General features: G+C 35.9%; 1 protein-coding gene across 4 annotated transcripts in view; it reads left to right on the forward strand.

Moving 5' to 3' along the window:
• Nucleotides 1–3,419: 3,419 nt before the first annotated feature.
• Nucleotides 3,420–26,913, forward strand: part of LOC131061007 (uncharacterized) — a 133,065-nt gene continuing 109,571 nt past the window's right edge. For 2 of the 4 annotated variants that reach the window (XM_057994510.2, XM_057994511.2), the window contains exon 1: nucleotides 3,420–3,763. In XM_057994510.2, the coding sequence (XP_057850493.2) occupies nucleotides 3,713–3,763 (51 nt within the window). In that variant the 5' untranslated portion in view covers nucleotides 3,420–3,712. The other 2 variants (XM_057994508.2, XM_057994509.2) reach the window with 2 other exon arrangements.

Consider the following 26,913-nt stretch of genomic DNA (forward strand, 5'->3'; position numbering starts at 1 on the left):
AGAGACTATCTGTTGGACACTTCCGACATGTTTGGATCTATGGAATGTGATTGGCTACATGTGATAGATGCTTCTGGAGCATGTTTTGGTCAGTTGGTATTGGCTTGGTATTGGATGCTATCATACATTTTGGTAAACCCTTACCGACATCGGTTTAAGGCCTTACCGACAAAGCTTTCACTAAGGAATCTTGGCAGGATGCATAAGTGGTGTTCGTGCAGTTTCTACATGAATTTCAGGATGCTGAAGATGTTCTTTGATCGTGCTTCAATTGCTTGAAGACATTTCTTTGGCATGGTGGACCCTGAATAGGTCCAGTACCTATCTAGGTTATGGAGCGATATCATGATAATGTGTACTCTACACGTTACCGGGATGTTTCGAGATGATCTATGGACTTGTTATTATTGTTTTGGTCTTAAGCCGACATGGCATATCAATATAATATGGAATTATGTAATGATCTTATTGTAATGTCTTTTAGGTGGTCGACCTAATTGGTTTAGGTCTTAGGGTTTGTATAAAATGATGTAAGATCTCATTATAGATCATGGAGATTATGTGTCGTGGTCTTGGAATGCAATATCATATGCGAAGGAGATTTGGTTGATCATAGGTGATCGAATTGGGATTAAGGAAGAGTTCAAAGGCCTTCGATATTGAGCTTAACCGGGGCTGTAATCAGGCATGGTAGATGCTATTTCTGGTAGTTCGCTCTATTGGATTGTTGTCCATTTATCTTGAGGTGGTTTTAACCTCTGTAGTTAGTGAGACTCTTTTTGTAATGAGTAGTACACTCTAGGCAGTGTGCCTTCCTGCATGTGCAGGCCCCTCATTGTAACACATACTTTCTATAGAAGTATCATCTGACTGTGGGTAGGCTTCCCACCGTGGTTTTTCCCTTTCCGGGTTTTCCACGTACAAATCATGGTGTTATGTGGTATGGTTGCTTTGCATTGATTATCTGGTTAATTGTTAAGTTGTATTGTTTACTAGTATCTGTTCCTACCGACATCTGTATGTGCTTTACCAATATTTGATCTGTTTTAAGGTTGTATTGTGGATTAAAAGTTATAATATGTTAACAACTGATTCACTCCCCCCTCGCTCAGTTGTTCACCGATTATCCTAACACTTGCCCCATTACTTTTTCTCTTTCTTCTTTAGTCTCACTATCATCCCTCTCATATATTTTGTCTATTCTTGTATTTTCAATAAGTGCTTCTATTCTACCTTGTACACATCTTAGGGCTTTGAATGTGCCATCTATCCTTCTTGTTACGTCTATGGTTACAAGATTTGTTTCCATTCTCTTTGGAGGCATCTTGTTGTCTTGAATCTTATTCCCAATTGATGCAACTCCCTACTCACATTCCTCTATAGGGATAAAGTGATACACATACTTTGTTCATTACATGAACCACTTAAACTCACATTATCTTGTTGGATTTTTGCTAATCCCACTCCAAGGATAATGCACTCTATCCTAGAGCTATAACCTATGCTTCAATACTAAATGAAACAACACCAACACAAGGACTCAAACAAATAGGGACCTTGCAAAATAAATTTACTTAAAATCATTGACCATGCATAATAAGGTAGGAACATACCTATTCTTTGGTTGTAGGACAACCCAAAACAACACTCTTGTAACCACAAGATCACATCTAATAGCACTATCTCACACATAAGCTCCTACAACCACAAGTTAAAATAAGAACTATCACTTATATAATGAAATGAGAGCTAGATTCTTATACATGCATAAATGAACAAAGATATTTAACAAACAACAAAAGACTTCTTTTCCTTACATGAATTGAAAATATAATTTTTACATTTGTTCACACTAATTAATAATTACATTCATAGGGTTTAAAATTATCCTAGTTTTCTATTTCTTCCTTCTACATTTCTTGCTCTCCCTCTTCTCATGGTCACCCTATTATTCTACTCACAATTTGCATACTCTCTTTTTTGTATTCTCTTAGCTTATTACCACCCTCTTTCTTGATTAGCTACCTTTATGACTTCTCTTCTCCTATTGCCCTCTTAGCATTTTTGTCATCCTTTTTGGGCTCTATCTTCTCAATTATATTTTCCCTCCTTTCTTACTTTCAACCCCACTATCTTGTTTGTTCGTTTGTTCTTTTCTTTCTCTTAGCATCTCTTCTTCCTTTTTAAAACTTCCAAAAATTCGCTTCAAAATTGGGTTAAGAATTTGTGATCCACTTGTTTAAGTGCTATAATTTTTTCAATTAATGTAGGACATGTCTTCATTGTGATTTCAAAATTGTCCAACACCTATCTCAAATCAACTTAAAATTGTTGGCATTAATGGGGAATCTAGAGTGTAGGTGAACTGCCTCTTCCACACATGTTTGGCACTAACATGAGGGATTCAAATAATTTTTTATTCAATAAGTGCTACTCCTCCATATTGTGGCCAAGGTAAATTGTTGAGGCATTGAGTTTTGATTGTATTGTCTTGCAATCAATCTTTTCCAACACATATGCCTCTTTTAAAAATCTATGATTACCTCTTGATCCTATTGTTTAATTTTACTCAATTAGCTCCTTGATATCCATCTGCCTCTCAATACCTTGTTGCTACCCTGCATTGCCATTTAAAACTTTCAAAATCTCCTATTGGTAACATCATTTGCATTTAGGTGCCCAAAGACCTCCTTTGCCAACATCTCAATTGACCTTCGCCATCGCCAAACAAGCTCATGATCCACTATCCACATGTCATAGAGTATAAACAACTCCCTCACATTGCAAACGATCTTACAACGACTCTCCTACCAACACGTAGCAATCATCCCAAACCATATATAATCCAATACATTTAAAACACCACCCATCATCACCATTTCATTGCAAGACAACTTTTGCAATTGTTAAAGTACAATATCAATAACTCCTTCCTACTCAAGAAACAAGAACCACACATAACATAAGCTAAGCATAAGCTACTCTTTCAATTACTAAAGCAGTGACCAAAATCACTAGAATGCCTATGCTCTATCTAAAACCTGAAAATCTAAAGATGACCCTACATTAAAAATACAACATTTATATTACTTGAAAAGAACAAAATTTAAATTTTTTTAATCGATTCTGTACATTATATAAATTTATCATCGCTAGAAACAAAGCTCCTTTGACCTTCCTACTTAAAAAACAAAAACCACACATAACATAAACTAAACGTAAGCTGCTCAGACAATTACTAGAACAATGACCAAAATCACTAGAATGCCTTTGCTCTATATAAAGTCTGAAAATCTAAAAGATACCCTACATTAAAAATACAACATTTATATTACTTTAATTGAACAAAATTTAAATTTTTTTAACCAGTTCCGTACATTATATGAATTTATCATCGCTAGAAACAAAGCTCCTCTGGCCCACATAGGCAAAGGAGCGAGGCTGAAATGGGAATATTTGCTGCTTTACAAGTACAGTTACAGTAGGCTAATAGTCCATTCATTTGACAGCAGCACTTTAAGCAAGAAGACTGTTCTCCCATAATTGGTCCTGTGGAATGATGATATTGTTGAAGTACAGGACTTTTCCGCTTTTACGGCAATGCTATATCATTAGATCCAATTCATCCGAAAGTCTCCACGGCAATGCTATTCGTTAGACGCAATCCATTCAAAAGGCTCTACATTATCTCAGCTGCCTTAAATTTGTGACGATGCAGTCTGAAGACGCCGCAGAAGGAGATTCTGCTATTACCATTCCACAGGTTTTGATCTCTTACAGAATGTTAATTATCTGGGTCTTTTTCTTTTCAGGGTTCAATTGGTGTACAATTATAACCACATAAAAGAACTATTCGGTCCCGAGGTTTTAGTGGACATGCGAAAAAATCGGTCCGACGGGGTTGTTTTATTTGCATTTTTATTTACATCCCCAGTGAGAAAAATATCAAGGATGATTTGGGAAATTTTGTTTGATTTTCCCTTGTCGTGACAATCTGACTGAAGGAATTTCCTAGCCTTTCACTGTACTCATCGAAACTTTTCATGTTAATCAGTGCTTGTCGATTACATTGAGTACAAAGGCTTAAGCGTCAAATTTGAGATATGTGGGCTAATTGTTTGGTTTTTTCGTCTCCTTTCACGTACTTGTTAATTAAGATATTTTCCGTTCTTTGGGTGAAAATTGCCAAAAATTTGGCTTAGATGCCACATTTTGGGGTGTCTATTCAATCAAATTCACCTAGGAATTGCGCAGGGACTGTCTGTTGAGGTATGCTGCACCCGAAATTGGATGTTCTATATTACTCAGTTTGTACATGTCGTTTGTGATTTTGAAACTGGGGTTCAGTTATGGAATCTTTATTATTGATCGCCTGTGCTGGCTGAAAACAAGGGGCGTGTTGTTTGTTATTCGGAGTTTTGGATTTTCCAAATAACAAACAATGTGCTTGCTGCTCAAGCACTCCCACCTAAGCATATACCACTAATTTCCCTTTATTTTCCATTCACATTGCGTCTTCCCAAACTCATTATAAATTCAAAGATGATTTACAGGATACAGGAGGTCAAAGATAATTCTATATTAATGTGAAATCCTGAGTGCATATGGAAGCAATTGAAAACCCAAGTACTGAAATTGCTGCTAAACTTTTTGAAATCAAGAACTTATTTCAAGTACCAATTTAGAGTGGTCAGTGCTTCATCAAGGGTTGGAGGATAATTCTAGTCTCAGTAAGTCTGTCATATCTGATTCTCTATTCATTGTTTTCGGGAGGAGGACTTTGTTGGACATGCTATTTTGGAAAGGACTCTTTACGTTAAGTTTTTGAAATTGGATAAGGATGAATATAAAGAATGGGAGAGGAATACATTAGGCGTGTTCGTTGGAAATGATCATCTGCAGGACCTTGTGAGCTCCTCATGCTAATTCGGTATATTGCTTACTGCCCATCTTTTTTGATGTTTTCCTCGCTTAGGCAATACCTAGTTTATTAGAGGGTAGTTGTATAGAGATATGACTTATATTAAGGCTGTCTTCCATTTATTACCTTTGATAAAGAAGATGCGAATCAGCTTATTTTAAAGAATAATTCTATACTTAAATTTAGGAGGGTGAATATTGTTAAGCAGAGATTGGATCGGCATTAGCAAAGTCAATTTTTTTTGGGTAAGATGTAGACTCTGTCTCTTGGGACAAAGGGTCATATGTTAGCCCTGCTACCATTCATAGCACAGAGCTTTGCTTGTAGCGCTGCTGTTCATCTGATATTACTTATGTGTTCTTTGATGTAATATACATTGGATTTGTTTTTAAATTCTAAGGAAAAAATAATAAAAAATTGTGAGAAGTAAAAATTATGAATGATGGATTTTTATATAGCTACATTTTAAATATAGCTATTACACGTATGAGTTAGACATTTTCTCCATTTTTCAATGTATCTCCTATATCATATTGAAATATTGTATTTCTAACATTGCTATTAGTTGTCCTATTACTATATATTCATCACTATTTTTATAAAAATAGTATTTATAACGTGAATTAAGTTTTTCTGATTTTCTATCAAAAGGAATGCATTGCAACTTGGAGATAAGTCAAATGAATGAAAGGAGATATTAACGTGGAACAAGTTTTTACCATAGAAATATCGGACAGGTAGATCAACAGATTGTAACTATGAAAACATTACAGTGGCAACAAACATGAGGCAAGGGGACCCAGATAAATAATGTGTTTTGATACCATTATAGAGGGATACATAGGGGTCCTCATCTTTAATATCAATAAAAAGTTAACAAATGACCCCAAGGTCAACATAAACTACATAGAAGGCATAAAGCTGAAACAAAAATGATCCACACGGATTATGAGAAAGCAAGCATCCAGCAGCAACTAACCAAAAAACAGAGAAAGAAGGCCAATACTCAAACTAAGGAGCCTTCAAAACCCCAACCTCCCACATTGGTGGATGCAACATCTAGACCTTCGACAATTCTCAAAGCCATATTCCATCCTTGAGCCACCACCACTACTTGCTTTGGAGAAGGATTGATGGTACCATCATTGTTTTTAAGAGTCTAAAAATAGACTCCATTTATAACTTCCTTTTCTTTGTCCATTCTATCTCCCCATTCTAAGTTGCTAGTTTGTGTTCGAGCACCAGTTTGGGTTCGAGAATCTAGTATGCCGATTCAGCAATATTTTGAAAAGGGGTTTGGGTTCGTTAGTATAAAGACAATGTAAACTTTCATATATATATATATATATACCTAGAAGCATGAATTAAGATTAGAATGTCATGTAGCATCATATAAACAACAAAACCACAATAAACTTGTAATCATGGCATCATGAGCATACCATCATAGCATCATATACATCAAGTTCAATATCAAAATAATAATATCGAGTTCAAGTATCATTGTTTCAACAATTGGAACTATAGTTTTAAAGTTTAATTATCAAATGGATTCTATAAATCATCAGCATCATCATTCTCATGATTCTTATCCTCCTCATCAATGACATTGACATTAGATGAACGAATGCAAATGCCAATGACATTTGCACTTGCACTATTAGTGTGTTCGCTTTCCAAATCCTCAAATACAACAAGCTGAGAAGTGGAAGCATCCAAGTTAGTATGCTCTAGCTCTATATCCCACATCTTCGACTCCCCTTGCTTGTAGTCATGTTGCTTGTGTGAAAGGAGACGTAAGTTGGAATGCACATATACGAAGTTCTGCGCTCTTTTTTATTGCAATCTATTGTGCTTTGTTGAGTGGATCAAAGATTCTCTGCTCTTTTTGATTGCAATCTATTGTTCTTTATTGAGTGGATCAAAGAATCTGTGCTCCAATTTCTTTTTGATGCAGATGAAATAGCAACCCATGAAGACAAAGTAAACTATAAATAAAACTTGTGATAAAATAAAATTAATTAAACTCGTTATAAAATTTTGATTGTGAGGGGCTGTAGGTTTTGGAAGCATGTGCAATGGAAGTACCACCAACTATGAGCATCCTTCTTAAACCTATGACGAAGAGCGTCAACACTTAGACCATCGCATTCACAAAAGTTGTGAATTCCTTTGTAATCAAATCTTGCACATCATCTTTAAGGAAGAGTCTAAGGAATGCTGCCTTGTACCTTTTGGACACTTCTAAATCTCTCCATGGTGCAAGCCTTCTCGGCTGATCAAGAAATTGATTGCTATAGTACTTTGGTGTCAAGGCAAAGGTAAGAAGATGTAAATGAGTGGTCATCTTATTCCACCTTTCTATAACAATTGCTTGCAATTGTTTGAAGAAAGTCTTCTTGAGGTCTTGCTCTTTTATATTTATGATGCACTTCATCCGCTGAAGCATTGAATCAATGCCATCATTAAAATCTCAAATTCAAGGCCTATCCATGTCAATGTAGCGAATCATGCTCATAGTGGGCTTGGTGAAACTAAGGAGATACTTTACAAGATCTCATCATGAGTCATCCAATATCCTTTTCCCTAATTCTTGTTGCCCTCTTAGTGCTGCTTTGCTTCCATATAGCCCAATATTGGCTGATCACCATATTACAACCTGTAATAGAAATTAAAGCCAAAATGTTAAAAAATTAAAGACAAACTTTAAAGAAGAATACACATTACACAATCGAATTATGAACATAGAAAATAAAAAATTCAGAAAATGTAAAATTAAATTACTACTTACCTTCAATAGCTCCAAACTTGAAAAAGATTTAAAAATCCCTTGAAACATGTGGTGGTTTGTGATGAACATTTGGATGTCCTCAACCTCTGCATACACTTGTTTGATCCAATCAATTTTATTCCCAATCTTTTGTAACATGAGATGGAGTGAGTGGACTGCACAAGTTGTTCAAAAGATATGGTGATAGTGTTCCTCAACCAACAAACCAACACCTCTACAATTCTTCAAGTTTTCCATTATGATTTGAACAACATTATGGGGTCCCATTGTCTCAATGGCAGAGATGAGAATATCCGCAATAAATTGCCCATCTTTTACATGGCCCTCATGTAATGTCCCCTTTATTTCCAAACTTACGAAATAGGGACAACTCGTTACAAAATCCAATTGCGAGAGATTTGTTTCCTTCAGGTCTCAAATATTATTAAGAATTAGGTTTTATGATGACACTTGGATGTATAGAATATTCAATTGATAAGATTTATGTATTAGTCATGATATTATTCATAGAATGATATAGGTATATTGAGTGTTGAATACTACCATATCTAACATAAACGGATACAGTTATTGCAAAGTGAGGGAGTGGTGTTAATATCGCTTGTAGCAATATGTCGTTGTCTTAGATATTAACATTAATATATACGATTCTGCAATAACCTGTAACAATGTTGTGTCTGATCTCTGTAATTTGTGCTTGCGACAATGGTGTTATCTATAATAAAAGCTTTGAATTATGTAACTGAATTATGTTCAAGAGACTTATGCCAATGACCCTGAATGTCCCAAAGAGCAGAATCATCTATGATACCAATATGAGAATTTATTCCCCATTTTTACAAATGTGAGCTTTCTCCCATGGTTCCTTGCAATAGTGGCAAGGCTTTTCATTATGATGATCTTTCCTAGGGTTATCTCCCTTAGGCTGGCTTTTTGCACTAGATTGAAAATTCTTAGGTTTCTCTTTGGATGAGGGGGCATCAAACTTTTTTGCTTTCAAAATTGCTTCTTCTAGACTGATTGGTTCCATAGCACCTACTATACTACGGATTGAGTCCTTTAGTCCTTCCACGAAGAGTTAAGTAAGCCTCTCTTGTGAAATTTCTGGTACCATCACTGCTAACCCTTGAAATTCAGTGGCAAATTCTTCCACAGTCCCTTCTTGTTTTAACCGGGTCAGCTCCTTAAAGTACCATTGTGGATGTTTTTGATCAAACCTTTTGATGATTTTCTGAGTGAATTCTTCATAGGAAGTGATATGTTGGTGACCCAAGGTGACAAGACCATGGTGCCACCAATCATGGGCAGCTCCTGTGAGATGTAATACTGCAAATTGGATTGCATTTTCTTCTGTCATAGGGTTGAGGGAAAGATAGGTATCAAGTTTTTGGATCCAGGATTTGGCAGAAAATTTTCCCGACCCGTCAAAATTGGGAAGGGTGATCTTGCTGATTCTTTCCCTAAGGTCTTTATTTCCATACTTTGGCCTTTTAGCTTGGGGAATAGCTCTCATTTTGTCTTCATGGTATTCTCTAAATGACACATTTGCTTTTAGTTCTGGGTCTAAGTTTGTATATGATCTTAATATCTCATCTACATTATCCAAAGGGGAATGATTTTCTTCTTCCCCGAACTCTTCTCTTGGTAAAAAGAACGGTTTTGTGGGCCTTGTATTTGCACTATCATTGCCTTGATTATTTTCGGAATGATGAGAGTTGGTGTCCCTACCATTATTTTGGGTAGCTCTAGAATTATTGTTGCTTAGGGTTTGGAGTGTTTGTAGGATCAACTAATTGGTTTTCTCATTTTGCTCCATGAATGCCCTAATGTCATTGCTCAGTTGGTCACTCATTTTACACTGCGTCTATGCATTAACAATTTCTACAGGGTGGCAGGAGATATGCTCTGATACCACTTGTAATGTCCCTTACTAGTAATATAAGTACAAATATGTTTGCCTGGGATAAAGATAAAAAAAAAAAAATCAGAAATGAAATCATTGCTCATATTCAAAGAAAAATCACATTATAACATACAGAAATTACTTTTTACAGATTATACATATGCAGCGGAAACAAGATTTATTCAATTGTAACTTATATGGTTTATAACATTTTTTTCTTTAATAACCATAGTTGGTAACTTGGTAGCACAGGGAATGATCCGGTTAGCCCATCCATCCCACTCTGGATCCAAAGGCAGTCATTATGCCCCTTTGGCTTACTATTAGTGGTGTGGGTCTTATCCCCGCAATTCATTCCTTGCCTCACCCTAAAATTATTAAACCAAGGAAGTTTCAGATTTTAGAGGGGCTTATTAATGACCAGTCCCAGGCCCAGTAGCAGTCATATGCCCTACTGGCCTACTGATCTTACATGGATCAGTAGGTGGACAACTGAGACAGACTTATCCTCCTCTCCCAACCACTCTGCCTTCCCGGGATTTTTAGTAAATTAGTGAATAGATTCATTGTTATTGACATAAGATTGTACAGTATGTTTTAGTTTCAGATTTGTAAAATAATCTCTCAGTATTACAGCAGTTCGTTTTATCCAAATTATGTATAATCTTATGGTTATTATACCCGGTGAACAGAAAACGTAATCATTAAGGAGTTCGCTTTTGCCATTTGTGGGTTAACTTTATTAGTAATCTACTTATGTATATCATAATATATCAGACGTACTGTGAAAGACTGTCAATTCCTTAGCATAACATTATTCATATTTATTACTATTGTAAACTGCTTATACGTATCAGATTGTGACTGCTTGGGGTCGTAAATACATATATGACTTTAAGTTTAATTACTAGAAATGCACAGCTCTATCGAATCACATACATAGTTGCAGTTTAATATGTTATACGGGTTGAATGATGAATAATTGCGGTTTAATACTAGAACACACGAATTTGACATTGATGCAAATTACCGTCGTGCATTATAACCATAAATCTAAACACTCTGCAAGATACAGAACTTATTTGAACCGTTTAACCAGTCGAACATATTTTCTGAGTATGTGACATACCTGGGATGATTGTCTTGCCGTCTGATGAATCAAAACTGTGATTGGTTTCACTCCCGCAATATTTGATTCTTTTTCCTTTCTGGCTGTCCTCCCCAATTCCCCAAAACCCAATATATATATTCCTTCATAAATCGTATTGGAGAGTCACAACTAGTCAGAAAGATGTATGTCTTCCTACGATCGTGACTTTGTCTTAAACACCATAATAAGTAATCGATGCCTAAAGTATTAGTCATCGTATATAATAAACTTCAAAGTTATTTGGTCATTAAATTAAGAATAATTATTAATTGAATTAACTCTGTCATCATTAAATTAATTAATTTAATAAAAGATTAATTTTAAAAAAGAATCTAAAATCTGGAACAGAGATCATATTACATAGATGTTTACATTCTGTACATTTATCATGGGACATGACACCTCACAATCCACAACTTTCAAAAACATTGCCCCTTTAGGAGACATCGCTATGACATTAATCAAGGGACGATTTGGAATCTTTCAACCTATCTGGAACAAAGGTTACACTTGTCTTAGTCCATGAATCCCTTGTGGGATTCAATGCATCTTCAACCCCCTTGATCTCTCTTTCCAACAAGGTTCCATGTACCTTCTCATAACCTAGACCCTTATACTCTCTTGGAGCTTCATTAACACTTTTCAACATCTTTTTCCAATATGGGGAGCGAACAACATTTAAAGCCAACCCATTTTCATATATGCTTCTTGCTACATCTTGATCTGCAATGTCTCGACTCTCATTTTGAAATGCACTTTCTAAAAGCCCCTTTGAATTTTTGCGTGCAATGGGTGCTTCACTTTCAGGCTCAGTTGTGGAAAAATGGGTGGTTTTCTACTATAATATTGGGATTAGATGGGGGCTGCATTCTCTTTGATTTTTTTTAAACAGTTTGATTTAATCTACAGGCTTCTCTCTCTTTTGCTTCTTCATGCTCCCTAATATATTTTAACACCGTCTCTTGTGGTATAGGCACACCATTTTTTACAGGGCATTTTTTGATGCCCCTTCTTGCTATTCCACAAAAATGGCCTACCACCCAAAAATATGAACTATTACGTTCTTTATCACATCCTTGGCAAAGCCAATGGAATCCCCTACCTCTTGGAAGCGGTTGTATAATATCAACATACTTCCATAGGGGAGAATTTGGATTCGATTTTTGTTTTTATTGTTCATTTGTGCCTATGGAGGAAGAGGTAGATGCCATTCTAGTTCCTATGGCAAGATTTTTAATGAACACATTCAAAAACAAAAACAAAAGAATGGAAAAAAAATAAGTAAACTAAATAAATAATGTTTCATGTTTGTGAAACAAAAATTGTTGAAAAAAATGTAAAAAAGCTTACCTCTTTTAGCCAATGGAAGATTGCGAATGAGCACGAATGAAGTTGCAACACTTGATCAAGCTACAAAAATCGATCTTCAACTCTTATTTGATGCTAAAAGCCAAAATTTTCTCAACTTGCAAGGAAAAAATAACTGTTTGCAAAACAAATGAGCAAAAAGGAACCAAATGAATGTTATAAAAGTCACTTTTAGGGTTTTTTTTTCTAATTTTCAAGTGGTGGATTTCAAAGTTTAATCAAATTTTGCCAAAAAAAAATCGTTTTTGGGTGCCCAAGTGTCTGGGTTCACCCAAGACGAACTGGATCGCCCAGGTATAGACCCTGACTAGACTTGCAGGTGTATTGGACTAGGATCTGGACCTGGACTGAACTAGATCGGTACCAGGCCCCTAGGTAGGTGAATCTTGCAACTTAGACCCCATTGAAAGAGAAAGTAGGTTGAAAGCACTAGACACCTCCAAGGTGCTATTCTTATGGGTGACCAACAATTTTCTTAGAACCAAGCACAAATTCTCACAAAAATGAAGTGAGATCTTGGAGATCATGATTTTACATAAAGTTCCATGTTTAGAATGCACATGCTCCCAATAGAAGTTGGAGCCAAAGGACCCTTATTTGTCACTCTACAACTACCAATTGAAGCCTAACCGACCACCTTTCGAGAAATCTCCTCATGACTGTATCTTGATGAAATTCCACCAACAACCAAATCCTTAAATTTCGAAGCTGACCATCTTAGACTGAAGCATAGAATTGGTAATCCAATTGCAAATATCCACTAGGACCACATCATTATCCAACTTAGCACATAAATTTGCTAAAATAAAAGCCCTAGAATGCAAATGACCATCATCTTCTAATCCTTTGAGCCCATATTCAACTTCACAAGATTAAGAGAAGAAGAATCAGGGTAGTGAAGAATTGCATGCAGATAATGATTAGAAGCCTTGTCATGAAAGAATGGATCTCTAGAACCACTAGACTGATGCCTCTTATCCATGAATCAACTAACCCAAAAGACCCTGCATGTCTCATCATAACCAAACTGAGGGGGCAACAACAAGAATTACAAATAAAAACCATAGACCAAGAAAAAAACCACAATATTACCAGCACCTACATGATAAATATAGAATGGAAGCATGGGCCCATATGAACAACACAAATCCACCTTAAATTACACCAATGCCCGTGAAAAGGAATGTTCTAAGGTTGAGTGGATGAGACAAGCTGATGATAGGGATAGGGGCATGATGGACCCACCATGACGCACCTAAGGGAGTAATCACCTTGTAAGAACTTCAAAAAAGGCCATGGGGCACTACAACTACTAAACAAGGCTAAAAGGGAGCTTGTTCAACACCTTCATTGGCAAGGTAATCAACCATTTTGTTCTCATCACAATAGCAATGGATAATGGAAATGGCACTAAACCTCTTACACAAATCGACAACCTCATCAAGTAAACTTCAAAGCTTCCCATTCAAACAAACTTGTTTCCCAAGACCATTTATCAAATTTGGCAAGTTGTATTCCACAACAATATTCTTGCAATTAGAATCTATAGCCATATTAATCCTAGACATAGTTGCCAACCATTCTGTTTCATTATTGGTTTTATGACAAAGTAAAATAGAGCTACCTTGAATGAGATTGCTTTGGGAATGCCATATACTAACACTTACCCATTGAATGGGGTAACCCATAGAATAATATGTTACAAATTTATCTTTGAGACAATGAAGCTAATGTTTGTTTGTTTTGATGGAAAAAAGATGTTGAAATTATTGTCTAGTTAATGCCAACCGCATATGGAACAAAAATAATTTGTTTAAACCAATGTTCCACAAAGTTTCTTGATGTGGGGATGGGTTTTGGGGACGGGCTTTGGGGACTGGGGTATGGGGGGACTAAGTCTGGGGACAGCAGTGGGGGAGTGGTGCTGAAATACATTAATACTTGAAAAAATAGTTATAAAAGATGTATAATTGTATAAGGAATAACTAAACACATTGCAATGATTGCATTGAACATTGAGGATTTAACTAGCAGTAGTTTTTCATATTTAAAATCAAAATATTGACATTGAAACGAGAATTTTCAAAATTTCATAATGATGATTCATGATTACAATCAACAATGTTCAAAGTTCAAACTTCAAAAACAAAATGGTAAATACTAGATAGGAATACTAATGACGCATGACTCATGAATCAATGGCTTGATGCCTCTAATCATCCCCAAGCTCCTTGCCAAACTTCTCATCACTAGAATTGCTAGACCCCACATGCTCAAGCTTATCTACACCAATACCAACCAGCTTTGTCTACGTAGCATCATCGTCAATCTATGTTGGCTCTTCTTTTGGCTGCTGGACACTCCTTGTACGTTAGTGTGTTGCAGTCAATGAGACACAAGTACTATGTATAGCCACAAGCTTCTCTGCGCACCTAGAAGTAAAGACTTTTCCTCTTAATGGAGTGGATGACACTATAAGTAGACCAATTCCTCTCAACAATAGAAGAACTAGAAACCTGGGACAACAAACAAATGGCTAGAGTAGCAGTCAAAGATCTAAGCCCATGCATACTCCACCACAAATTGGGGTCCTCCTGTGACATAGTCTCCAGATCTATCTTGGCCGCCTCTGAATATCCCCAAAGAGTGCAAATTTTGTCCACTCAATGTGAATCAAGCTGGCCTCTATAGGATCATACATTTTCTCAATGGCCTTCATGAACCCATCCTTCACCTTAGCATCCTCTATAGGTGTAATTTTGCCAGACCTTTGCAAATACTACTTTGGGTTCAATGCATAGGCAGCCATGTGGAAGGGAGTGTTGAGCTTCTCCCATCTACGTTGAATGATCGATTGAATATGCTCGGCATAGAATTACAATGTGGGTTCCTCTCACACAACAACCTTCGTTTGATCATGCATAGAATCAATGCACTCATACAGCTCTCCAAGGGATGGTGCATTAGAATCCCCATATCTAATAACTTTGAAGATTGGAGTAATGATGGAGACAATATATTTGGCATCAGTCCAAAAGACATCATTCTTCACCACCTCCGTCACCCTCAACCCCTGTTGTGTCTTCAACTTAGGCCATCAATTCCATTTTGCTATCATAACCATTAGTTGCAATGTCTCTTGCAACTCAAACATCCTCTCCAAGAAAATAAAGTATGATGCATACGAAGTCTATAGGTTTCAAGAATTTCTTCTTGGAGGACCTGAAGAGTGCATGTGAAGTGTGGTGGTTGCAGATAAACATCTTAACATCTCTAGCATCACTAACAATTGTTTTGATATAGCTGATTTTACCCATGTCCTTGAATGCATTATTCATGGCATGCACACAACAAGGTGTTCATCAAATATGTCTATATGCTGTCTCAATCAGCTTCCATGTAGCTTTGCACAAATGGGCCGCATCTGTCACTACGTGCACCACATTTTGTGGCCCAACCTTTTTGAAAGATCCCCAACTAAAGTCTGATCTGAATTTGCTGATAGTTTCAAATCTTAATCTTTGACCAACGATGAGGATGATTGGATTTTGTTTTGTTTTTGAATTGTTTTTAATTTTTTTGTGTTTTTTAATGCCTTGTATGGAGATGTATGCAAGAAATGCAATGAAAGAATTGACTGAAATAGAATTGAATATTCTGAAAACTTTTAACAACAACTACAGAAACAAATTTTGGAAGCTTTATTATCCAGAGAGAACAAAGTTGCATACCAGGTGATCCTACGCCTATCCTGGAATAAGGGTTTTATTGACAATTTGCAAAATAATGGCTTCCAATGCAATTCAACTCCTCCAATGAGGTTTATTCACCTTAGTAATAATTATCTAAAACAATTTGATGATCAGACAGGAGATCTGAAGCTTATTCCAAAAACTTGCCAGGAGACTTCATCCAAATTGCTTTCAAATCCCTCATAATTTGCTGATTGCTTCCAAATGTGCTGAGATTTGTCCAAATTGATTGCCAAATTATATTAGCTATGCCCTGACGATGATTTTACCAACAATTACTGCTTCAAAAACCCTCCCAATTATTTATTTGAATCTCTAGGCAGCTAAGGATGGTACGGCTGCCCTAGGGAGAGATACAACTGTCCAAAATGTTTCCTATCTGCTGGAAAGTGCCAATAAACTGCCCGATTTGAGCCTCAACCTCTGAAATTGCAGAAAGATCACACAAACCCTCTGAAAATGGTCCTCTAGACCTGATTTGAAGGTTTCCTTGAGTGCTGACTTGATAGAAATAGCTGGGGTTTCGTCCAACCTGCCCAAAATTGAAGGATTTCGTCTCCAATTTGGTCTCCAAACCTGCTGTACCTGCTATTACAGCAAATTGCAGAGCAAAATAATAAAAATCTCCAAAAACATAATGCCAAAGAATTCCACGTACAAGTCCTTATGTCTCCCAATTGCCCTAATTTGAACCCTCATAGCATCTTTTGAGATCCCAATGGAATCTTTAATTCCTCCAAGGGTACGTACAACACGAGGGGTCCATTAAATATTAAAGTGGGCCACTTTTTAAAATATAATTCACTTAGGAAAGTGTGCCAAGGGAGTAATGTAAAGTTATTTATTTTAAATAACTTATAACTTAACTTTTTTCTATTTTTAGAAAAAGTTACTTTTATAACTTTAAATTATAAAGTTACTTTATTAACTTACCAAAGTCATAAAAATGACTAAGTATAAGATTCCCTTTGGCAAGTAGACCATCCCCAAACACTAGAATTCACCTATGGAGATGAGTGTCAGGTGAATTTCCTTTCCTGATAAGTTACTCAGGGAGTGGGGACATTACACTTTTCTATGGCATATTTGAGGATCTGGAACTGAAAATGAGAATCCTTGTGATGCCTTGAACAATCAATAGCCCTAAGGAAATAAGGGCCCACTATAGATGTAGCCATGATATTGATGAGTGGATGATGCCTAATGTCCGTCCATCCATCCATGACTATGCTGCATCCACTTGTGACCTAGGTTCTCTTCATATTCTCCATCAAAATATTAGTCTTGGAATAGTTTTGATCCAAGATTGTTGTCTTGAATCTAGTCTCCCTTGGTGGCACATATGATGGTCCCGCTCTTATTATCTTTGACACAACTTCCTTATAATAAGGAGAGCGAGCCACATGGAATGGAGTGTCAAAAATGTTGTCATTGATGTCAAGGGTATAGATGATTTATTCTTGTCAAACAAGTATGGATGAGATTATTAGATTAAGTGTCATCAATGTCAACCGAAAATGAGGTATATGTGATTAAGGCCAAAGGCGACTAAATCGTGGAATAAAGCTACTTACTGTCAGATGAAGATACTTTAAAGAAAGATAAGGAAGCAGATAATGACAATTTCTTTGTGCATTTAAGATTTGATCACAACTATAAAAATTACTGAGGTACAACAAATCAAAGAACAAATAGAATTACTGTGTTGGTTGATTTGTCAAAGAACAAATATAATTATCATGCTGGCTGCCAAAGGATGTAAGGTACCACCGCTTTCAGTCTGAAGGATGTAATCACCGAAGTAACAGATGTAATTTGTGAAGGCTCTCAGTTTGAAGGGCGTAGTCACCCAAGTAACAGATGCAATTTATGAAGGCTGATTGATAGTATGCATGTAAGGATTGAGCTGCCAAAAGAATATTCAAAGACAACATAATCAACATATAATCATTGCCCAGAATAGAAGATTGAGTAGTCTGATAGTAGAATACTGAAGAGATTTGATAGCGTCACAGGAGGAGCAAAGTTAATGCCAAGAGGAAGGAAGAGCATGGAGATCAATTTAAATGAAGACAAAGACTGGTAAAAATTCTAAGAATGGCGATCTCATACCTTAATGGCCGACTTCATATACAAGAACAGTAATTAATAAATAAGAGATATGATTTCGGAACATGCTTAAACCAATATTAAGATGACAATCAGTTTAATATGATGGCCGATTAAGCTAACAAGTTTATGTTAATAAAACATTAATATGTGGTATGGAGTAAGATTAATTATCATAGGTAGCGATTAGCTTGTGGCAAACCAAATGGTGCAACTTCATCTTATATGGAAAGGTACGATTTTATTGCTGTGTTTTTAACAAACAATTGTTATTATGTTGTGGGTCAACTCTCTCTCTAGTCACCACATTATGATTTAAGGCAGATTTGTTAGTAAAGATTGCCTCCCTAGAGGAAGGCATAACTCTTGAGAAACGTTGTGTCTTTCAATAAGAGTCACATTCCTTGAAAATAATTTAAAGGTATAAATGGAGATTGGAGATTCTAGTGAGTGATGTGTGTTTCAAAGACAAAGAAGTATATATACCAAGGGCATTAATGAGAAAATAGATAACAGATTTGATAAAGAGAATATAAGAAGATGAATTGCAGAATTGATGAGAAGGATATAAGGAGTTTTATAGCAGATTTATGTGAAGAGTTTGTGATCACTTTATGGAAAATGTATGATCAAGTTATAGCAGATTTAAAGAGGAGATTATAGCATTTTGAAGAAGAGATTTATAGCAATAGTTGTGAAAAAAAAGGTTATCCATTATTAGTTGTAGAAACAACATTGATAAGGTGGAAATTTGAATGAGGGGTTGGTGCCTCTAGTGGGCATTTGCTCACAAATTGAATGAAGGGTTGGTGCCTCTAGTGGGAAAGTTCTCATGAATTGAATGAGGGGTTCGTGCCTCTAGTAGATTAAAGTCTATGAAATTTGTAAGATCGTTATATAAGCAAGTAATTTGCCATGGTTTTCTCCCGTACGGGTTTCTGCTTAGATATTGTGTTCTCATCATGTGCATGATTGTTGAAATTAAGTAATTGATGCTATTGTGATTGATAAAGTTTAAATTAATAAAAGTTGTTATATTGATTCATCCCCCCCTCTCAGTATAACTGTGTGCTCATCATGGAATGCCATTGGCATCATTTGCCTCATCCTTTGCTTGCACATTGAATAAATCTGCCAATGTTTGTGAAGATGGGTTAGTCATCTTACATTTCCCCTTGGGCTTTACTGCCCTTGAACTGGATGGATTTGGTGGTCTTAGACTTTGCAAAGGAGAAGTAGAAATTGTAGAAATCTGATGACACCTACTCTTTTGTGGCAAAGTAGCAGATGTAGGTACTTCATCTTCATTACAACCCCATAATTTTAATATTTCAGACCTATATTTCAGGTTCCCTTTCACCATTTTACATACATCTACACCTTTGCCTTGGACAAGAAGGAAGTGAGCATTAGTTCTAGTAATGCTGCCAAACCATTAAAGATAACACGTGGCATTTCCACTTTCTAGTGTCCTTAGTTGTCCTAGTCTTTGTTGGTACCTTAGATGCAAATTGTTTTAAAGGTGACTTTGGATCAAAGGGGCCTTTGGCCCATTTTTGCAGTATTTGAGAAGGGCAGCCATGATATTGACTCCCAATAAAACTTGTTTCAGTTTGAGTGTTAGAGTCACCCCCCACTACTTCTATTCCGAGATCATCAGATGATTGGTTTTCACTTTGAATTTCTACTTACAATCTCTTGAACCACATCCTCTCTCATGCTGTGAGAACCCATAATGATAATGATGCTGCAAGAAACAATGATAAACAAAAAATCAGAAAACCTATATGCTGCTGTCATAATTTATTAATTTCAAATTTGTCAAATTAAAAACATTGCAATGAGTTTAAATTTTTTGAAGTAAATGTTGAAGTTTTGAACAATGAATTTGAGTGCATTATTCAAGCAAACAATAATGAATTTGAGTGCATTTTTGCCTACAAATTGTCAAATTCTGATATAAATCATCAAACAACAAACAATGACAAAAAGGGGCAGTGTTTTCAATCCTCATTGTTTCAGTCATTCATAAACAGCAGGGTTTTCATTGTTTCAAATTTCAGTCATTCAAATTTCAGTCTCAAACAGGAGGTGCATAAACAACGAACATTGAACAATGAACAGTGTGAATGAACAAAAAATGTTTTGAATGCCCACCTTTAATCTTGCTGCCCTCTTCCCTCTTGCAAGAATGAAGAATCTCCTCTTGGTTTGCTCCTCTTTCCTAAGTCTTCTTTTAGCTCAATCTCTCAGTCTCTTTTATAATTTTTTTGAGAGGCCTTGGGGGTTGGGGTCGAATTATGGTTAGGGTTAGTCTCTTTGAAGTGACTTTTTTCTTTTTCTTAAAGAAAAAAACTTGCCTGAATGTCTTCTGTTTTGGGAAACTTGGCTGCATCCCCTCCAAGGTCGAGGGACATCTGGGTGTCTTGTCTACGTCCCAGTGCCCCCTTATGGTGTTTCCCAAGAACAAACGTCTCAAAGACATCCCCCAGCAGAAGAAATGTTTCAGAAATGGTGCAGGATTTGTGGTGGTGGTGGAGGTATGATGGGGGCACATTCCCCTAGCGTTTCTGCATCTCAGGGACCTCCTTGTGGAACTAGGATTTAAACTGTTAATAAAAATGTATTGCTTAGAAAATTTTTGATTCTCCAAAAGACTGTAGGGAGGTGATTGAAATTAATGTTTCCACCCCCTTCGAGACCCATCATTGGAGGAGACTTGAAGTGACAATTTCCATCACCTTCTCTGCATGTATTTTTTGCCAATTTCTTTTTTTTTTCCTAAACACCATGGATTGTAGAATCTTAAATTCATAATTCACATAAAATTGCATGTGACCTTGTTAGTTGAGTTATGCTTTCCCCAAAGTTTGATGTTGTATATCCTCTATATTTATATATGAACATGCAATTTGGGGATTTGAAATTGGGTAAATCATGAAATCCCCATCAATTTGTCACTATAATTCACCCCATTGACAGGAATATTCATTGTATCTTCTATCTACATTGCATCTCTTCAAACTCATCTCAAACTCAAAGATGGTTTATAAGCTACAAGAGGCAAAGAATTCTATGTTGATATGGAAGCCTCTGTGTATTGAAGATATGGAAAACCGAAAGACTGAAAGAACTGCTATACACTTCTGAAATCAAGAACTTATTTCAAACAAACATTCTTAGGGTGTTAGTGCTACATCAAGGCTTGGAGATTAATCTAGCCTCAAAATGAATTTATTATAATATTCAGATCAATAAATCATGACATAATTTTGAAAATCAATCATATCTTGAATTCTTTGGAAATGCTTTCAAATCTGCTGAATCAGAGGTTTTCGTCCCTAACTCAGCAGTGACAATATTAAGGGGCTTTTCATCCTCAAAACTGTCTAGTTCATCTTGGAAGGTTTTCGTCATCCAAGATCAAGATTTGGGTTTTCGTCCAAACTTGATATAAGGGTTTTTGTCTTCCAAGGCTTACCAAGATTTGGGTTTTCGTCCAAACTTGATAAGGGCATATAAGGGTTTCCTTCCTTAAGTCTCTTTGTGAACTTGGGAGGGATTTGGTCGTCCCTGTTTGAAGTTACTTCCTCAGATTCAAGAATGATTTCTTGATTGAATGATAGATTTGTTGTTGATTGCTTGATTGATCTTTGCTGATTGATATTTTCTTGATGGATTGATGAGTGAATGCTTAAATGATGCTTGAATGATCATTCATGGATGGATGAATGATACTTCCCTTTCTATTTATTTCTTGACGAAGTGTACACCCTTCACAAGAAATGAGTCACCACCCTTCATTGCTGCCTTTTGAGATTAATCATTTATTTCTAAACTGATTGATTGTTTCATTCCGCATTTGATGATCTCTCCACAAAGAAATGATCTCCATTTTATATCTTATTATTGAGGGAGTCACAGTTTTTCACAACTATTTCTCTTTTAAGGAGTCACAACCTTTGATAACTTTAGTCTAATTTTAATACATTATTTTCTAGCGCCAGTCAGCTCTCCCCTTATGACAAGTGCTGCCTTTTTTTTTACTATTGTATCAATCACCTAGGCAATAAATTGGCTGCGATCTGGTCCTTTTTTAGTGGGGTCATGACAAGTAGTGACAGCAATGTCCTCAAGGTCTATGGTATTTTAGTATTTTGAAGTCCCTAATACAAGTAACTGTAAGAAGTAATCTAGAAATAGTACGAATAATGTTGGGAAGTCTCCACTAACAGCAGGTGAAAAAGGAGGGTGAAATGGGAGAGAAAAGTGGCTGATAAGATCTTTATCTAGGTGGATTTGACAGATAGAACTTTCATGTTGTTCTAGTCAGAAAGAACAACCCATACTAGAAATCTGAGAAGAATAGGGCATGTGGCACTCTAAACCAAAGCAAAACATTATTGGAGGTTTCACATATAATAACTTTCAATTTCTATCAATAATGAGATTGTGGTTTGCAACCAAAAATCCCTGTTTTCCACAGAAAAGATATGAGTTTCCAGCAGATAAGGGCACTGGAACTATAGCAGCAAAAATCTTTCTAGTTAAAAAATCGGCAAACTGAAAGTATAATTTTTTTTTGAAAACATCAGGATTTAAATGGGAAATTTGGAGAAAAATCAGCTATAAAAAAATGTAAAATTATGTAGAAAATGGGACAAAGCTTTTTTGTTTTTGAAATATTAAGGCATTTCCATAACATAGAGATAGAAAGAAAATGAAATTGTGAGTTTAGCCCATGAAGTGTAGAATATAAATTTTTGTTGTTTATATTCATATCTCTGATTATATTGCATTGCACAAAGCATAAATAATAACTAGATTTTGTTATGTTACGAATTTCAATTAGAATCAAAGTGCAAGGTTCCAGGAAACAGATGTAGCTGTCATGCCCCATTTTTTTTTTTCAAATTAAGGTAATTAATAATATTATTTAACTTGGGCCCAATAATCTCTAATTTTAAAGTCAACTTAATAATATTATTATAATTAAAATAACAGGTCTTTTTAAGCACTAGTGTTAAAATAAAAAGTATCTTTAAATACTTAGATAAAAAAAATTAAAAAAAAGTAAAAAATTAAAAGTACTGTTAAATACTTGGAGGGATATTTAGGACCTGTGGGCCCAATTTGAAAAGGTATATCAAGGAGGTGTCTATTTTCATCTAGGAATCATTATTCAAGTTAGTCTTTGCATCTAATTTTCAAATTTGGGCAGCTTGTTCAATCTAGGGCATTCAAGGACGAAAAACCCTTGGTTTGTTTGGGGTTTGAGAGGACAAAAACCCTTGTTTCTAATCTTGGGCGATTTCATTTGAGAATCACAAGTGTGTTGATTTGTAGAGGATTTTGAGATGCAGTGGTGCTATAGTGTTTTTTTTGCAAGTAAATGCTATCTTTGTTTGTCTCAGCATGATTGAGGGTTATTTGGATGAAAGATCATTAGATTTCAACCACAAGTTTTTCCAAAGGTAAAGGTGCTTGATCATAGTAGTATTTGGCCTATTTTGGTTATGCTCAATATAACACTTCTAAGGTGGCCACCAAATGGGATAACTGTTAAATGGAACATTTTTGTTTAGGAACACCAATTTGACATAGTTGGGATGAGTATTAGTTGCAATAGATATGAAGCTAAGTGCCATTTTGAGTATGGTTCCAATTTTTAGATTTGCTGTCCTCAACATTTCCAGCATTTCCTACACTTTCCTTGCAGACAAAGAAGAGTTTGCAATCACATGTTGGGGGAGTTTTTAGCCCATCATTATTGTTGAGGTGTTTGCAGCTAGTATTGGGTGGATTCCATCCATTACATTTCTGATTCTGAGCAAAAGAATGCAGTGTTACAGCCAAGGTATGAAGAATATCTCTTGGTTTAATGCTGTGTGTAGAAGGTATCACATGTTGAGATCATTAAGCGCAAACATCCCAACATTTTTAGTGCCGTTTGGAGAGAAATTTGGGGTGATATGTGACTCTTACAATCACCTTCCAGCCCACATATAGTTTGATCCAAACCATTTGTTTGTAGTCTCTTTGGAGTCCAAGGTAAACATGTAATGCCCCCTTCCTAGGCAATTTCTATTTTTAGCAGGAGTTAGCCTATCAGAAGTGGTTCCTGTAGGCTAATACAGTGGATAGGGAATACATTCAGGGACTGGTGGACATTGCAGGGTTTTTTTGGGGGTGTTACAAGAGCTCAGAACCAACTTCCTATTTTTTGTCATGTCCTCGATCAGGTCAAAATGAATACCATAACAATATTCACTATCATTGGTGAAAGTTTAAGAACACAGTCATTTTTATGTTAAGATTCTGAATAGTGACCAAATAGAAGTATGGCAAACCAAGTCATTGTTATACTATGTTTAGCCTGGACAGTGATCAGTATTAAATACCATAATGCAACGATCACAATATATATGAGTCCAGCAATCTTCTATCAAAATGGCGAATTCCCTAATAATGGCAGTGAATCTTCATTGTGCAGCGATTCATGCTAATGTGGAAATCCTTTTAATGATAGCAATTTGTATTTACCAGCAAAGACAACAAATTAATTAAGGAGATAACCATTCATAAAGCGGCAATGAGAATAATTAATATAAAAAAAACACTAAATCAGCAATTAAATATAATGAAAAGATGACCAACTTTCCTAATAATACAAAGCAGTGATTGTAGTCAAGGGTTGCGGTTTGTTTAACAAAAGGTAATTACATATGTTAACAAAGAGATGCAACCTGTAGTGGGATGTGTCTATTTGGTTGAAGGGTGATGACTATAAAGAAACTGCCTCTCTTGAGAAAGTATAAGGTCCTATTGAGAATGGGAAAGGAGGGGCATCGAAGGAGATCAACAAGGAAAGACGTTAAGTCTGCATCAATGAGAAATCAGAATTAATTACTATCAAAACAAGAACAGTAAAACGGGTATGCTGTATCATACCCATTAATATATATTGGTTTACATTTAGGCTATGCTGTGTTTGCATTCTGTTATAAATAAGTATATATTTTGTTATAGATTCTGATATAAAGTATATAAGTACTGTCAATGGAATTTTGTATTTGTTGATAAAATAGATCAAAATTATACTTAATTACATTTATGTTAATTCTTAATGCAATCAAGATTATTATATTCACGACTCCATTTTAATTCATTTGCTAATGCCTATGAGAGGATAGGTTGGTGTGTGTAGGGAGGGGTGAGTAAATCCTCACAAGTGATGGTAAGCCCAAGATGGTGTAGGGATGGAGTCCTGAAACCTTGAGGGAGCTTCCTTGTAGATTGGTGTCAGAGCCCATTAACAGTAAATCCCATTCCCTCATTAGGTTTAGGAAAGAAGTTAAGATGGGTTTAAATATTATGAATAACATAATAATGCATAGTAATGTATGTCAACCTTTGGGAAACAGGCAGCCTCCTAGTAGGGGACATTGCATTTATTAGGAGGTATTGCTATTTTTAGGCCCATGTAGGAGAGGGTGAGGGGAAACGCAAGTTGCAAAGTAAACCCGTAGCTGATTTGTTCCATCACAATGGATCACAGGTGTAGCATCTATTGTCAGTTTTAGTGGCAGGAGATGATTATGAATAAATATTTAAATTTTAAAGTTAATATAAAGTTAAAAATAAATTAAAGTTACTTTATTATAAAGTGACTTTTTAAATAAATTATAAAGTTACTTTATTAAATAATAATAAAGTGACTTTATAAAGTCATATTGGGCGCTCACTTTGGGGAAATTCAATAAAGGAATAAATTAATAAATTTTATGTTTAATGGGGCCAAAAAGGTGCGTTGGGATTTGGAGAATATAAAAGATTATTTTGGAGAGCTATTGATTCATTGTTCAATGCACAAATTTGGAGCTTGAGAAACAAGGGTTTCTAGAGAATATCAGTCTTTGAGAACAGAAACTCTCAGGGATTTGTGTGTTTGCAGGTGTGAAAGATCACCCAAGGACATCTTTGCAGGCAGCTTCAATCAGAGGTTGCAATTGTGCTGAAAGTATTCTGAATTGGAGGTGAAAACACAGGGTTGGTCAATTATTCTTGTGGGCAAATTGCAGAGGTTCTGCCAGATTGTGATCAATTAAGAACACCATATTGCTGCCTTACCTTCCTAGAGTTGGTCTGTACTCATTCAAGGCTGGTCATACTTCTTCCTAGTCTCTGTGTGCGAGTTTGAGCTATGAATTTGGGCAGCATTGAGGCAAATTCAGGCTGTTGCAGCATCCTTTCTTCTATCCACCTCCTGCCAACAACATTGTCATCCATTTGAAGGGGCGTTGGAGTCTTATCAGCCTGTCATTGTGGAATGTAGGGTTTGGTGCATAAAAAATCAGTATTTTCAGAATTCTTCACTTAGCCTGTAGCTGATTGGGTATGTGATTGATGAATAATTAAATGCTTTCAGCTCTAGGGTTTGAAGAAAGTTATGAATTTGCCATTTGTTTAGAGCCGTATTTTGTTATAGTTTTCAATTCCCTAGTATTTCCATTATCTGCATTATTTTTCCAAAAACACCAAAAAAACACAAAAAGCAGATCAAAATATCCCAAAATTCAGAGAATTAAATTACAGATCAGGGAGGGATATTTCAAAACATCACAACACCACTTTAGAAGAGGTGAGCATAATTGTTGGTGTGTGGTGGACCCACTTCTTTGAAAAGTACATTGTAGATTTGAAATTCAAGATGGATGAGGAGGTGATATTCCACAACATATTGAATGTTGTCCCAAGCATTGCTGAAGTGAAAAGAAGAGAGGTGAGTGTTTGAAGAACCCAAGTCACTCAATGCATGGAGATCATCAAGGATCCACTCCAACGTAAGATACTTCATTATGATAATGTTTGGTATATTTTAGATATGTTTATTGTGGCACACCAAAGATGGCCACCTAA

Source organism: Cryptomeria japonica, chromosome 9 (assembly GCF_030272615.1).
Source record: "Cryptomeria japonica chromosome 9, Sugi_1.0, whole genome shotgun sequence".
In the NCBI taxonomy this organism is placed as follows: Eukaryota; Viridiplantae; Streptophyta; class Pinopsida; order Cupressales; family Cupressaceae; genus Cryptomeria; species Cryptomeria japonica.